Source organism: Hylobates moloch, unplaced genomic scaffold, assembly GCF_009828535.3.
Source record: "Hylobates moloch isolate HMO894 unplaced genomic scaffold, HMol_V3 SCAFFOLD_8, whole genome shotgun sequence".
NCBI classification, from domain to species: domain Eukaryota; kingdom Metazoa; phylum Chordata; class Mammalia; order Primates; family Hylobatidae; genus Hylobates; species Hylobates moloch.
In genome coordinates this window covers 82,240,216-82,255,054 of record NW_026652283.1, presented here as the reverse complement: position 1 = coordinate 82,255,054, position 14,839 = coordinate 82,240,216, and the positions used below count along the sequence as shown (strand labels likewise).

The 14,839-nt window shown below is 48.9% G+C and overlaps 1 protein-coding gene, 1 long non-coding RNA gene and 1 other non-coding gene across 14 annotated transcripts in view; 1 reads left to right on the top strand and 2 right to left on the bottom strand.

The window, feature by feature from the left end:
• The window catches only part of LOC116473537 (uncharacterized), a 52,195-nt gene extending 50,917 nt beyond the window's left edge, over positions 1 to 1,278 (top strand). Inside the window, exon 3 of the long non-coding RNA XR_009214498.1 lies at positions 616 to 1,278. This is a non-coding gene — a long non-coding RNA (uncharacterized LOC116473537). The remainder of the gene's footprint in view (positions 1 to 615) is intronic.
• The window catches only part of KIF9 (kinesin family member 9), a 49,646-nt gene that overhangs the window by 10,893 nt on the left and 23,914 nt on the right, over positions 1 to 14,839 (bottom strand). For 8 of the 12 annotated variants that reach the window (XR_009214495.1, XR_009214496.1, XM_058442479.1 and 5 more), the window contains 7 exons: positions 8,455 to 8,523; positions 7,811 to 7,915; positions 6,638 to 6,693; positions 5,862 to 5,952; positions 5,237 to 5,370; positions 3,493 to 3,687; positions 1,803 to 2,017 (listed from right to left, as the gene is read on the bottom strand). Coding sequence is in view for 9 of the 12 variants with exons in the window: in XM_058442479.1 (XP_058298462.1) it covers positions 1,803 to 2,017; positions 3,493 to 3,687; positions 5,237 to 5,370; positions 5,862 to 5,952; positions 6,638 to 6,693; positions 7,811 to 7,915; positions 8,455 to 8,523 (865 nt within the window). In the remaining 3 variants the exon portion in view is untranslated. The remainder of the gene's footprint in view (positions 1 to 1,802; positions 2,018 to 3,492; positions 3,688 to 5,236; positions 5,371 to 5,861; positions 5,953 to 6,637; positions 6,694 to 7,810; positions 7,916 to 8,454; positions 8,524 to 14,839) is intronic. The other 4 variants (XR_009214497.1, XM_058442480.1, XM_032161758.2 and 1 more) reach the window with 2 other exon arrangements.
• Positions 11,273 to 11,376, bottom strand: LOC116474037 (small nucleolar RNA U13). Its single transcript, XR_004249577.1, has one exon. It is a non-coding gene; the product is annotated as a small nucleolar RNA U13 (small nucleolar RNA).

Here is a 14,839-nt window from a genome sequence, read left to right as displayed (position 1 = left end):
GACCAGCCTGACCAACATGAAGAAACCCCATCTCTACTAAAAATACAAAATTAGCTGGGCATGGTGGCGGGTATGCCTGTAATTGCAGCTACTTGGGAGGCTGAGGCAGCAGAATCCCTTGAACCCAGGAGGCGGAGGTTGCAGTGAGCTGAGATTATGCCATTGCACTCCAGCCTGGGCAACAAGAGTGAAACTCTGTCTCAAAAAGGAAAAAAAAATTTTTTAATGTCTTCCTCATCTCATCTTTTGAAACTGTCCACTTTCAGGTGTATTCAGGAGTAAATGATATGCCAGCATAGCATGCGTATATTTTATCTTAAATATGTAATAAAGGGCTGTATGTTCAAAGAAAGTGTGAGCAGAGAGAACAAAGAAGTGCTTGTTTGTCCCATAAAATCTTCACCATGTCCTCTCCCTGTGGCTCTGGATAGGGGTATGTCTATAGCCACCATCACTGGCCTTCTCCAGCTTCCCAGACCCGTGGAGGGCTTTGCCCTCAGGAATAGCATGTCATTACTGGTCTGTGAGGTATGATAAGAATGGCCCCAAGAATTAGAAAATAAAGTTGCCCTCTGAGAAATAATTGTTTAATTATTTTTTTTTTTTCTGAGACAGTCTTGGTCTGTCACCCAGACTGGAGTGCAGTGGCGCAATCTTGCCTCCTGCAACCTCTGCCCCCTGGGTTCAAGCGATTTTCGTGTCTCAGCCTCCCAAGATGCTAGGATTACAAGTGTGCGCCACCACGCCCTGCTCCTCTGAGAAATAAATGAGGAAAATACACCCCCTGTGAGTAAGATGATGCATCTGACTTGCAGGAATAAACCAAGTGACATCTGGAGATCACTCATGAAAGCTGGCCTGGAACAGGGTTGTGATTTAGCAAGGGAAAGCCCAGTAACCTGTGGTGTTTCCTGTCTGGAAGAAGACAGTAAGACTGAACCAGGAGTGTGAAGAACAGTGTGGCCTCTGAACCACCTGTCCCAGAGTTGGAATGGTCACTCATTAAAATGCAGGTCCTGAGCCCTGCTGCACCTCTCCCAGGTCAGAAACACTGGCTGAGGGGCTGGGAATCTGCACTTGACCAGCCCTCCCAGATAAGTCATCTGAACACGCAAGCTTGATGGGCCTTGGCCCTCAGTGCAGGTTTGGGCGGTGCACACCACCAGGACAAGGACACTGGGTCAGGGTAACCAGGTGAGCACCCTCCCCACATTGGGGTCCTTTGCTCTTTGAGCCTGGAGCACCCCCTGCCACTGGCTCTAGGGGACAAGACTCTGACAAGACCAGCATGGGTGTCAGGGATTCGGCATAGGGAATGGCCTTACTGACAGTGAGTCCCTGGGCTCTCTGGCATCCACATTCTTGTTCCCTTACTTGGTTTTTCATAGTCCCTACCAGCAGCCCCACCTCAATCTGACCACCTGGGGCAGTGAGGAAACCACACAGAGCCCCACGGACCTTGTAGAGGTCACCAGCTACCCATCTCCCAGTGATACCTCTGCAGGACAAAGGGCCTGTTTCACCATGGACAGTAGCATATATGGGGTGGAAGGCCCAGCACCTAGGTCTGAGATAATGCAACAATGAGGGACCCACAGGCAGAGGCTGGCTGACAGGGGAGGACTCTGCGGCTCTCAGGGGCTGACCAGAGCTAAGTGATCTGATCTATGGGTGAAGGCCACATCCCAGCACCTCCACTGGCCCCCTCCCATCTCAGTCCTCTAGTGCCAAGGGCTGTTCTGCTTCGACCAGCATGACTCTGAGACCCCAAAGCTCCCTAGCCCTCTTTCCAACACATTTACCTTGCTTCTCCCGTAGTGACTTCTGGAAATTCAGGGCCTCCTTGGTCACATCAATCTCCCGCTTGATGGCATTGATGCGCTGTGTGGTCTCGCTGGCCCTTTTCCTCCGTTCATTCAAGATGGATTTGTTTTCTTTGAAAATTCGGTTGATCTCACTACCTTGCTCGTTCTTAAACTCCTCAAAGGCCACTGGTTTGGAGGGTGGGGTGTCGGGCCTTGAGATGCAAGGGTGAGACCAAAGAGGATAAATGATGTGGCTGCCTTGGAGCCACCAGGCACTTCGTCTTTCTTCCCTGGGACTTCTGTGGGCAGGAGGCAGAAGTGCTAGGCACCATCTACCCAAGACAGGAGCTAAACTGTGTGTGAATCATTCCCTCCTCTTTGTTTTACTCAGCACATGTACAACGACCTATGCTCATGGCAGAAAGTGAGGAAAGCAAGGAAAAGTATAAGAAACAATAATAAGAAAAGAAAAGAACAATGGCATATGGTGGTGTATCTCCTTCTGTATTTCTTTCTTTTTTTTTTTTTTTTTTTTTTTTGAGGAATGCTTGTTGCTCTGTTGCCCAGGCTGGAGTTCAGTGACTCGATCACAGCTCACTGTAGCCTCGAGCTCCTGGGCTCAATCAATTCTCATACCTCAGCCTCCTGAGTAGCTCGGACTACAGGTATGTGCTCCCATGCTCAGCATGTGCTCTCATTTTTTATAGAGACAGAGATCCACTATGTTGCCCAGGCTCTCCAACTCCTGGGTTTAAGCAATCCTTTCGCCTTGGCCAACCAATGTGCTGGGATTAGAAGCATAAGCCACCGCACCTGGCCTTTCTGATATATTTTTGAATGGCTAAGGCCATGCAGTATGTTTAATTTTACACTTTACTTTTTTCAAAAAAGCATTTCATGTTATTAAAAACCCTTTGAGAACTCTAGTTAATGAGTGTAAGATGAAGTTGGGGAAGGGGAAGTGGATTGATGTGGGCAACTTTGAAATGCATCAAAAAAAGAACATGGAAGGATAGAAGGATAGAGGCAGAATGAAACAAGAATAGTAACATATAAATTGTAGAATTGGGAGGATGCTTGGTGTACAGGTGTTCACTGTACAATTATTTCAACTTCTCTGAATGTTTAGAAATGTTCATAGGCTGAAATTCTTCATGGACAACCCAATGGCAGAGAACAATTCACTTAGTGCCCTTTCCCTAGTGTTGGCTACTGAAGGTTTTCAAAAACATATATATTTTGCTTTTTAAATAAATGATGAGATAAACACCTTTTGCATAAATCTTGTTTCACATCTATTTCCTTAGGATAGATCCTTAAAAACTCATCAGAGAGAGGGGCTGAGTGATTCGAGGAAAGGGAAGAGCTTATATTCTTTCAAACCTTAAAATTTTTAAATCTTTTGAATGCAGTACTTGTACAAAAGATACATAACTTTAATCATTTAAATAATTGCTATTTGGAGGGTCTAAAATGATTCCATGTTTAATTGTGCATCTTGGATTACTCCTGAGGTTGCATCATTTTGCAGATGCATAAGTCATGTTTCTTCTTTGGGGACTGTGCTCCTAGTCTTTGCCTATTATTCCTTATTTTATTTCTCTTTTATCTGCAGGTACTCTTTACATGTTGAGGATCACATATGGTTTTGTTTGATCTGGTGCAGAAGCTAACATTAGCTGATTACCTAATTGGGCGTAATTCCTCCTTCGGGGAGTCTGAGGGAAGGGGCTCAATGCTGGAAGTTTCCCGGTCCCGCGAAAACATGTCTTTGACATCCCCATCTTTGGAGGATGGGACCAGCTGGGTCTTGGAGGTGGAAACGTAATCCAAGTCCTTCCCATTCACAGGGCTGCTGGCACCTTCCTTTCTTGCCAAGGAGCTGGAAGAAGGCACGGAAGCCCCAGGGTTCAGTCATGGACAGTGAGGTATCAGATGCCAGGATGAGTGACCTTTCTCAGCACTGACTACCCTGGGAACCCCACCTCATTCAGCTCCCATCTTGTTCATATTCCTAGGTAAAAGCGCAAATGGTGTGATGCTAAGCTAGGCAGATGTGGAGGAAGAAGAGGGCATTTTTCTCCCTTTTATCAGAAAAAAGAGCCTTCAGTGGTCTTGGCAGGAGACACTTGGGAAAAATGGGTACAATCTCCATGGATTGAAAGTGTATGGACCTGTAGGATGGGCCACAGGTTCTCAGGAACCACCATGGCTGCTGAGGTCTGAGTCATACAGGCTTCCCTGGGAAGGACTGGTAGAGCCCCACACAGGGTGGGTCTGTCTGTGGACCAATGGTAAAGCAGGATGGCTCTGCCCTGCTGTTTTTACTGGTACACACCCTGTTCTCCACACCAGCTCCCAGAAAAGTAGCTGTCCTCCCTGCTGAAGCGACAGTGCTTGTTGCCTTTCTCCGAGAAGAGGCAGATCTGAGGACCGAACTGGCAGGAGGATGCCCATGGCTCTTCCCAAAGGTCTGAGGATAGAAAATCTGTTTCTTCCTCTTTCCTCCTCCTTGCAACGAGTGTGGCTCAGGGGACTGAGCCTCAACCCATCGACTACTGCACTGATTATCCAGAAGCAGAACAGAGAGGGCTGAGGTGTGACTGCACTCATGAAGAGGCGGGAGGAAGCCAGGGACACTGGCATCCTCTGCTGCCGGACTCTTGTCCTGCGTGTAACAGTTTTCTACAATCAGCTCTGGCCTGTGGCCTGCGCTCACTCACTCTTGCTCACAACGACCTCAATGACTTGGATGCTATTATTATTATTCCCATTCCGGAGATGCAGAAACAGGCACAGAGCGGTTCTCATGTCTCACACGGGGTGACCCCTTGAGTGTGAGAAGTGCAGAGCAGGGAAGGGAACCCGGGAGTCAGCTCCAGAGCCTGTGCTCTTACCCACCACGACACAGCACCCCGGGAGAGTGGGCTCACTAAGTGAACCTAAACGCTCTTCCCACCTTGCACATACAAACGAGTCTTGCCTGAAAGGTGAACTGGAGTTTTAGGTGACCTGAGTGCCAGTCGGCAGGAAGACCCTAGTGAAGTGAGGGGAGGGGGTACAACATAAAGTACCAGAGGGTATGGGCTCTGGAGAGCTGGTCCAGCTTCTCGCTGCCATTCCACTACTCATTGGTGGTATGGCCTTGGTGAGTGACTTCCCCTCTCTAAGCCTCTGTTTCCTCATCAGTGTAATGAAGACATTAACTCCCACCTCACCAGGTTACTGTGAGGACGAGAGGTGATTCTTGTGGGGTTCCAAACCAGCCCCAGCCCGGGCCTCACAGACTTGGTAGTATTGGCAGCAGTGACGTCCATTGTGCCAACCCAGTAGCTGAGACACCAGGGGGAAGGTGGGAACAGTGCACGTCCTCCCATTCACCCACCGAGGAGGGCCAGCTGCTGAGGAGGCAGAGCAGCAAGGTCACTCACCTGAGTGGCTCTTTGAATGTCTTCTTGGACTTGGCTTTCTTCCCAGGTTTGGTAGAGAAAGGGGCAACTCCGAGTCCAAAGTTTTGTCCTTCAGTCTCACCCACTAGGTGGCCATCAACATCCACAAGCCCCACCTATGTAGGCCAGCCAAAGGTCTGTGAGTTAGATTAAGGGCTTGGACCCCTTGGGGACCCACATGTATATGGCTCAAGGCTCAGGGTGGACATGTTCACCGTACACACCAAGGTTTGACAGCTTCTGATGCCAGTCTCAGGCTGTCCCCAGTAGAGCAGTCCCTGACCACTCTGCCAAATGTCCACTTTCCACATGCACCCCCTCACCAGTATGGCACCTCATTCCATACTCTGGGGATCTTAAAGCTTATTTCCAACCTAATTCCAGGAATTTGTCTTTAATATTATTATCCATGTCTCTACCTTATGGAAATTATTTTTAATTCAAAAGTGGTTTACTCTTACACAGGTCACCTGTGTTCATTCTGGTGTTTACCTTTATCTGTTGCAATCCTAGCTCTCGTTTAATGCATAATACTTGCTGCCTCTGCAAAGGTCTGAGGATGGGAAATCTGAGGTGAGTGCTGTCGGCAAGTAGCAACTATGCTTACCTTCTGGACAGCAGAAATGGCTGCAAAGTCATTCCTGTCAATGAGGGTGTACTTCCTGCGCAAAGTGGACTCCACTTCCTGTTCCTGTTGGCTTGGGAGACAGCACGAGAGAACAGCTTGTACCTGGGGCCATGCTGAATCCACTGGGGCAAGAACCAAGTACTGGGGTTAAAAGTCATATGGGTGAGGTCCCTTGTGTGGGGCCACACCTTCATCATGAACCAGACCAGACAAAAGGACAAAGGACTCACTTCCCCCTGCCCCATTGCATATACCCACTGTCCAACCCCCAAACCCACAAGTGCCACCTTATGCCATGTGTGTCTGCTCCAAGATGACACTTGATAAGGACCGTAAGCTTCACTTGGGACCATGTGGGGTTTTGTCTTAGGTTCTGTCTCTAAGAGGCCCCTTAGAATCATGTGACCAGCTTTAGTGACACCACCTAGCATAAGCTGCTCAGACTACGGGTATGTTTGCACCCAAATAAACCACAAATGCCTCCTGAGGTGGGGGTATGTGTGGCAATATTCACAAGGTGAATATTCACAATGCCCTGCTCTGGGCACACTCAGAGCTGGCACTCCATAAACACCTCCTGTCTAATAATGAACTCACTGAATATCCACCAGGGACTCAGGCATGCCCCCAAGGACTCTGATTTGGCTCTTCATCAACAAGCAAGAAGAGGATGCTCTTGGAGGCAAGTGCCCAGATCGCAGGAGATGAAAATGGCAGCCTGCTGTAGGAGTGAGGCAGGGGTGGGGGTCTCTCACCTCAGAACCACCCGGAACTGGTTGAACACCTCCTTGATCTGTCTAAGGTCGATTATCTGGAAGGAAGAGAGCAAGGCAGAGGTTAGACCAAGGGCACCTAGAGGGACCAGGCTGCATCTATGTTGGTAGAGAAATCAAGACCCCTTGGCTGACCCCTGGACCATCTGTCTCGAGAAGAGGACATGTGCACACAGCCTCTCAGCAAAGTGGCAGCCAAGCCCTCCTCCAGAGCAGAGAAACACCTGATTAATAATTTTAAAACTAAGTATTTGCTGAGGCTATAAAAACCACCTTTTCTAAGTGGAGACCTCTATAAAATGAAATGATTCTATACCTTGAAAATACCTTCTAAAGTTTTTTTTTTTTAATAAAATGTATTTCTCCAGCTTTCTCTTACTTCCAAAAGGTTCTGCCTGCTGTCTTCAGATGGAGCCCATTTATGGACCTGTCTGCATGGGCACAGACACACACACATGAGGCTGGAGGAAGGTTACTGGCCTCCCCCCAGCCTAAAGCCCACAGCATTCCCCTTGATCAAGGGTTAATTTGGGACTGCCCCTCCTGTGAAGGCCAGAAGAGTCCATCCCTTAGTTGTCCCAGGCCTGCTTCTCGGAGCTGCCCACAGTAACAGCCAGGGGGGTCTGCCCATGTCTCCAAGAAGAGGGGTTTGATGGACTGCACTGTGAAAACAGGATGCAGCCTTCCCCCTGAGGACCCTTCCTTATGGAGTGGTTTCCCCTCCTTGGCCCACTCCAACATGGGCCCTGGGGTCTACCTTGTAGACAACCAGCATGACCACCATCCTTTATCAGCTTCATTCTGCGGACACAATCAAGCACCCCAGGTGCAGCAGCTCAGTTAATCCCCACTCTGTTTCCCTCCCCACTAGGCAGGTGAGGCCACTGAAGTACACGAGGTTGAGTATTTTGCCAAGGTCATTCAGCAAAGAGGCAGCTGAGCTGGGATTCAATCCTAGAAAGCCTGGCTCTAGGGCCTGTGCTTGTGCCCCTGAGATGAGCTGAAGGGACCCTGACATCAAGAGTCCAGCACCACCCTCCACCCACTGCACCCATTCACATGAGGTTCTGAGGCCAGCAGAGCATGCGCTGGGGTGTGCCCAGGACAGGGAGGCCCAGGCTGGCTAAGCATAATGGTCACAGAGGGGTTCCTTACGTCGATCTCGTCCAGCGTTCCCTCCAGGTACCTCCGCACCTGGGAGTTGATCTCAGCAATCTGGATTTCATCCATGGGGTCATAGGTCACAAAGGTGCGGTTGGTCTTGAAGGAGAATGAAGAATATGTGGATAAGCAACAAGAACCTGAGCCCACAGGGGAATGGCAGGGGCCACTCTGAAAGGCAAAGTAGGGAGGCTGGGCCCAGGCCCCGGCTGCCCAAGCTGGCTCATTCCCTTCATCATCGGGTCCTGCCAGAGGGCCTGACACAACAGGCCAGGTGCTTGGGTCAGAGAGGGATAATGGGGTCGGGGAGGAAAGGAAAGACCCTCAGACATGGGGCCTGCTACTCCAGACAGAGGCTCTGCTGGCTGAGTCCCAGCAGACTCTGCAGCATGAGAACGGCGAGGACAGGAGGCACGTGTTGCCTCTGCCTTGAGGCCCCTCAGGACCATTGGAGGACTCTGCTCCCACCCCCTGTCCTCATGGACCCTTGCTGCTGCCCCTTTCCTGCCACTCAGCCTGCCCCCGACCCCGCCCACCATCAGCCTTAACCCATCATGCTGTCTGCCCCTAGCCCCAGTCCCTCTAGTCAACCCCTGCCCCAGCACCTCTGCTCTCCTTCCTTGCCTCTAGCCTCTTACCAGGCTGTCATGGATAGCCAGCTCCTGCTTGAGCAGTGCTAGTTCCTTCTCCAGGTTCTTGACCATTCTCTGCCGGGAAACATGGTAGGGTGGGGGCCGACAGGAAGGGTCATCAGAGAAGCTACCCTGTCTCTTCCACAGCAAGAGCACAATTCCTCATTCTGTGCCCAGACATCCTGGTCATTCCTGGATCCACAGGGTATGCTTTCAGCTTCTGGTGATTCCCTCCCCACTGGTGACTCTTCCCTAACTGGGGTGAGTTTAGGGTCTGGGAGGACCTGAACAGTCCCCTGGCCTTTGCTACTGCCAGCAGAAGAGACAACACAAGCCACATGGCCACCTCAAACCCCAATTCCCAGGGGCCCCAGGCTCCTTCTAGTCTACCAGGATAATGGCCCTTTTGGTGCAGCCTACAGACTCCAGAATGCTTTCTTTTTTTTTTTTTTTTGAGACAGAGTTTTGCTCTTGTCGCCCAGGCTGGAGTGCAATGGCATGGTCTCAGCTCACTGCAACCTCTGCTTCCTGGGTTCAAGCGATTCTATTGGCTCAGCCTCCTGGGTAGCTGGGATTACAGGTGCCCGCCACCACACCTGGCTAATTTTTATAATTTAAGCAGAGACAGGGTTTCACCATGTTGGCCAGGCTGGTCTCGAACTCCAGACCTCAGGTGATCCACCCACCTCAGCCTCCCACAGTGCTAGGATTACAGGCATGAGCCACTGTACCCAGCACCAGAATGCTTTCTTTTTAGAGACAGGCTCTTGCTCTGTCCTCTAGGCTGGAGTGCAGTGTTACCATCATGGCTCACTGCAGCCTCAACCTCCTGGGCTCATGCAATCCTCTCACCTCAGCCTCCTGAGTAGGTCATGCTACAGGTACACACTGCCATGCTCAGCTAATTTTTGTAGAGACAGGGGTCCCACTATGTTGCCCATGCTGGTATCAAACTCCTGGGCTCAGGCAATCTTCTCGCCTCGGCCTCCCAAAGGGCTGGGATTACAGGTGTGAGCCACTGTGCCTGGCCTCCAGGATGCTTTCTATGCATGGTTATAACCCTCATCCTTTCACCCTCATCCTCACCAACCACTGCATGAACATGTCACCACTCCCCAATGATAATCATGTATGTCACCTCTAATTTTTTTTTTTTTTTTTTTTGAGATGGAGTCTCGCTCTGTTGCCCAGGCTGGAGTACAGTGGCACAATCTTGGCTCACCGCAACCTCTGCCTCCCAGGTTCATGTAATTCTCCTGCCTCAGCCTCCCGAGTAGCTGGGATTATAGGCATGCGCCACCACGCCTGGCTAATTTTTGTATTTTTAGTAGAGAGGGGTTTTGCCATGTTGGCCAGGCTGGTCTCAAACTCTTGACCTCAGGTGATCTGCCCGCCTCAGCCTCCCAAAGTGCAGGGATTACAAGTGTGAGTCACTGTGCCTGGCCTCACCTCTAATTTTTTGCTGCTTACAAACAATGCTGCAAGAACATTTTTGTACTCATATATTTATGTCTTTATAGATTTCTGTAGAATAACACAGTGATCTATGAGGCTTTTGAGATCTGCCCCCATTACCTCTTTTCTGCTTCTCTTCCCTGGTGCACTCCAAACACTTCCACAAATTGGTATGCTTCTGCCTCTGCATTGCCTGTCCACTGCCCCGGATTTTCTTCTCCTAGGTATTTCCAAGACTCATTCACTTACCTCCTGAAAATCTCTGTTCAAAAGCTTCTAAATTAGGTGCACCACAATTACTTTTTAAAATTGTAATTCCAGCCAAGTGCAGTGGCTCATCCCTGCAATCCCAGTACTTAGGGAGGCCAAGGCAGGTGGATCATCTGAGGTCAGGAGTTCAAGACCAGCCTTGTGAAACCCTGTCTCTACAAAAATTACAAAAATTGTCCGAGCATGGTGGCGTGCGCCTGTAATCCCACCTACTAGAGAGGCTAAGGCAGGAGAATTGCTTGAACCCGGGAGACGGAGGTTGCAGTGAGCTGAGACCGCACCATTGCACTCCAGCCTGAGCAATAGAGTGAGTCACTGTCTCAAAAAAAAAAATTGTAATTCCTTCTCCACCCCTGCAACATGCTTTAAAAATCTCTAATGTTGTTTTTCATAGCACGTTTTGCCTTTTAACATACTCTAGATTAGTGCTGTCCAATAGCACTTTCTGCAATTATTGAAATGTTCCATATTTGTGCTGCCCAGTATGGTAATGATGAGACACATATAGCTACTGAACACTTGAAATGCACCTAGGGAGCCTGAAGAAGTAATTCTAATTTAATTTTTTTTTTTTTTGAGACGGAGTCTCGCTCTGTCACCCAGGCTGGAGTGCAGTGGTGTGATCTCGGCTCACTGCAAGCTGCGCCTCCCGGGTTCACGCCATTCTCCTGCCTCAGCCTCTCCGAGTAGCTGGGACTACAGGCGCCCGCCACCATGCCCGGCTAATCTTTTGTATTTTTAGTAGAGACGGGGTTTCACCGTGGTCTCGATCTCCTGACCTCGTGATCCGCCCGCCTCGGCCTCCCAAAGTGCTGGGATTACAAGCGTGAGCCACCGCGCCCGGCCAGTAATTCTAATTTTAATTAAATAGCCACATTTGGGTAGCATTACTGTATTAAACAGTGAAGCTTTAGAACTTACCTATTTATTGTGATTATTATTATGTATCTCCCCTACTCCCATCAGACTGCAAGCTCAGAGATTTGTGTTTCTGTTCATGCAGTCAGGTATCCCAAGTGCTTTAAAAAGCACCTGGCACATAGTAAGCACTCCACAGATTTTAGGTAAGTAAATAAATGATACATTTTTTTTTTTTCCAGATCGGACAGGTAATGTGCCGACGTCATAACAAGGTTCAAGGGTGGCACATCTCACACAAGCATATGAACACCCAATCATCACGCTCATGAACTACAAAAGGATCATAAATGATACATTTTGAGGAAAAGAATCGCTAAGTCATTTTATACTTGATAGATACCATCTGAGTGTCTTCTCTAAAAGAGGCACAAGGAACTTCAAGCTGAGAACCCTCGCTGTGAACAATAGGACTTCCTTTAGTTGTCATAAAAGGGCCACTGGAGGGAGCCCCTGACACCTGGATCCTGGGACTGGTGACCAAAACTGTGACCAGTCCACCGCCCCACTGGCCCTCTCCCAGACCAAAGGCCTGCTGTATTCTAGCCCTCATCCAACCAGGTCACCTGGGCACTGAGGCCCATCTGCCCTCACATAGCAAGGGTCAACAGAACCCCTGGCATCCTGATGGCTCTGTGGCAATTCAGGCACAAAGCCTGGGACCCAAGGCATGTGACCAGTGTCCAGATCCTTGATCTGCCCCTCTGGGAAGCCCCACGAAGGTCTCCTTCAGGTGTGGACTTCCTGTGGGATCAACAGGAGAGGCTTGGCCAGTCTCACCTGTCCACATGCCCTCCTTCTCCCAGCCCTAGAAAATGTATCATGGCCCAGCTACAGAAAGTTTGACTGAGCCATCAGGGTCCTCCAGCTTGATGACTCTGTTCAGTGAGGCACAGCAGAGTCAAACTTACATGTCTGGGCCAATGAGAAGGTGATGTAGGAGGCTGGGTGCAGTGGCACATGCCTGTAATCCCAGCACTTTAGGAGGCCAAGGCGGGCAGATCACTTGAGGTCAGGAGTTCAAGACCAGCCTGGCCAACATGGTGAAACCCCGTCTCTACTAAAAATAAAAAATAAAAAATAGCAGGGTGCGGTGGCACATGCCTGTAATCCCAGCTACTCAGCAGGCTGAGGCAGGAGAATGGCTTGAACCCGGGAGGCGGAGGTTGCAGTGAGCCAAGATTGCACCACTGCACTCCAGCCTGGGCAACAGAGTGAGACCCTGTCTCAAAAACAACAACAATGACAACAAACAGGGGCATTTTTTAGATAGGAAAAAAATGCCTTGGAAACAGCACAGACTCATGTAAGTTTCCTAATAGGCATTTTCATTATAAATGTAATGAGGATAATTCAGAGAATTCTGCTTAAGCTGCACATTAGGCTGTGGGGCAGCTCTCGGGTCAGGCAGTTTTCCGATTTTCATCCCACTGCAGCTTGCCAGTGTATCTTCTCTTGGTAGAGTGGGGTATACTAAGTCTCTCCCTGCTGTCTGTTTATGCCTGAGGCTCACAGCCCTTTACACCACTTCACAGAATCACCGACTGGCAGAGTGGGAGGGTCACTGCAGGTTATCAGGCCAACTTCCTTGTTCACAGAGGACAACCCTGAGGTTGAGAGGGTCTGAGCAACTCGCCACAGAGAGCTTATGGAAGAAGTGGATTAGGAACCCAGGCTTCTGCCTTACAGCCAGCCCCATCAGTCAAAGAAATTCTGAAGAAGCAATTCCACCCTCTTGAAAACAGGCGTCAATACCAAAGACAGTGCTGAAAATGACCTGAGAATACTGGCTACGGTCTAGGAAAGGCAGCAACCAAAATAATTTTTCTACATCTCTCTCAAGAACTCGTGTGTAAATAAAAATGCTTATCAGAAAGATTATAAACACATTCACACTGGATGGCACACAGACTCACTCGGTTGGCCAGGGCCAACAATGCAGATCTTAGAACACAAATTACATGAAAAAGCATGATTCTCCAACTTCACCAGGCGTGGTGGCTCACACCTGTAATCCCAGTACTTTGGAAGGCTAAGAGGACCCCCTGAGCCCAGGAGCTCAAGACCATCCTGGGCAACATAGGGAGACCCCATCACTACAGAAAAAAAAAAAATTAGTCAGGCGTGGTGGCTCAGGCCTGTGGTCCCAGCTACTTGGGAGGCTGAGGTGGGAGAATTGCTTGAGCCCAGGCAGTTGAGGCTGCAGTGAGCCATGACAGCGCCACCGCACTCCAGCTTGGGTGACAAAGCAAGACCCTGTCTAAAAAAATAATAATAATAAATAAAAAATAGGGGCATGAAAAACCTTCAGGACAGGTACAACATCCACCCAGCCAGGTTCACAGGTAGCAATGTTGATAATCCTAAGCTAAAGGAACACCAAATAAGAAAAGATAAGAAGGCCAAGCATGTTGGCTCGTGCTTGCAATCCCAGCAATTTGGGAGGCTGAGGCTGGAGGATCACGAGGTCAGGAGTTCGACACCAGCCTGGCCAACACAATGAAACCCCATCTCTACTAAAAATACATAAATTAGTTGGGGGTGGTGGCAGGTGCCTGTAATCTCAGCTACTTAGGAGGCTGAGACAGGAGAATTGCTTGAACCTGGGAGGCGGAGGTTGTAGTGAGCCGAGATTGTGCCACTGCACTCCAGCCTGAGCGAAAGAGCTAGACTCCATCTAAAAAAAAAAAAAAAGATAAGAAAATCTTCAAGAATACAGAAAAGCAGAAAAGCATACAAAATAATGCCATAAAACCTGGGCAAACTGCCCCAAAATGTGACTACAATAGTATGCTGTTACATTGGCTTCAGGGGTGGTTTTTGTTGTTGTTGTTTGTTTAGACAGATTCTCCCTCTATTGCCCAGGCTGGAGTGCAGTGGCATGATCTCCACTCATTGCAACCACTGCCCCTCAGGCACAAGCGATTCTTGTGCCTCAGCCTCCAGAGTAGCTAGGATTACAGGCAGGCACCACTACACCGAGCTAATTTTTACATTTTTTAGTAGAGATGGGGTTCTCCATGTTGTCCAGCCTGGTCTTGCACTCCTGGCCTCAAGTGACCCGCCTGCCTCAGCCTCCCAAAGTACTGGGATTACAGGCATGAGCCATGCACCCAGCCCAGGGATTTTTTTTTTTTTTTAAGAAGTAAAACATTTCAGATAAATGTGAAGCTTCTGCATACCATGCTCCAATCCACTCCCCTCCCATCCCAAAAGGAACCTCTGGCCTCAGTCTGGTTTTTTCACTCCCATGCATTTTTTCTTTTACTCCACACACATATATCCATTAATGGTATCAGCATCTCTCTGCATGTTTTTATATGTGGTGTAAATAATAGAGACTGTCATTTGGGCCACTTCAGGCATCTAGTTTTTTTCTCACTTGAGATTTATCCATGCAGGTAGCTCTAGCTCTGGCTCCCTCATCCCACAACTCATTTAGCTACTCCTCTGTTAAAGGATATTATGTTTCTAATTTTTCGCTATTATAGTAAGGACTATAAAGAGTCACTATTTAATCAATATTACAGTAAGTCTATAAAGAGACTTATAGACTCTATAGAAGAAGGGTGCTCACAGTGCTTGTTTTAATAGTGACTTCTATAGTCTCTCACACATGTGAGAATGTCTCTAGACTATATATACCTAGAAGCAATACTGCTGCTCTGTAGAAGGGAAAGGAGTGCTAAACAACATTTATTGAACATTTACCCCATGACAGCACTATGCTAAGAGGTTTCTACACATT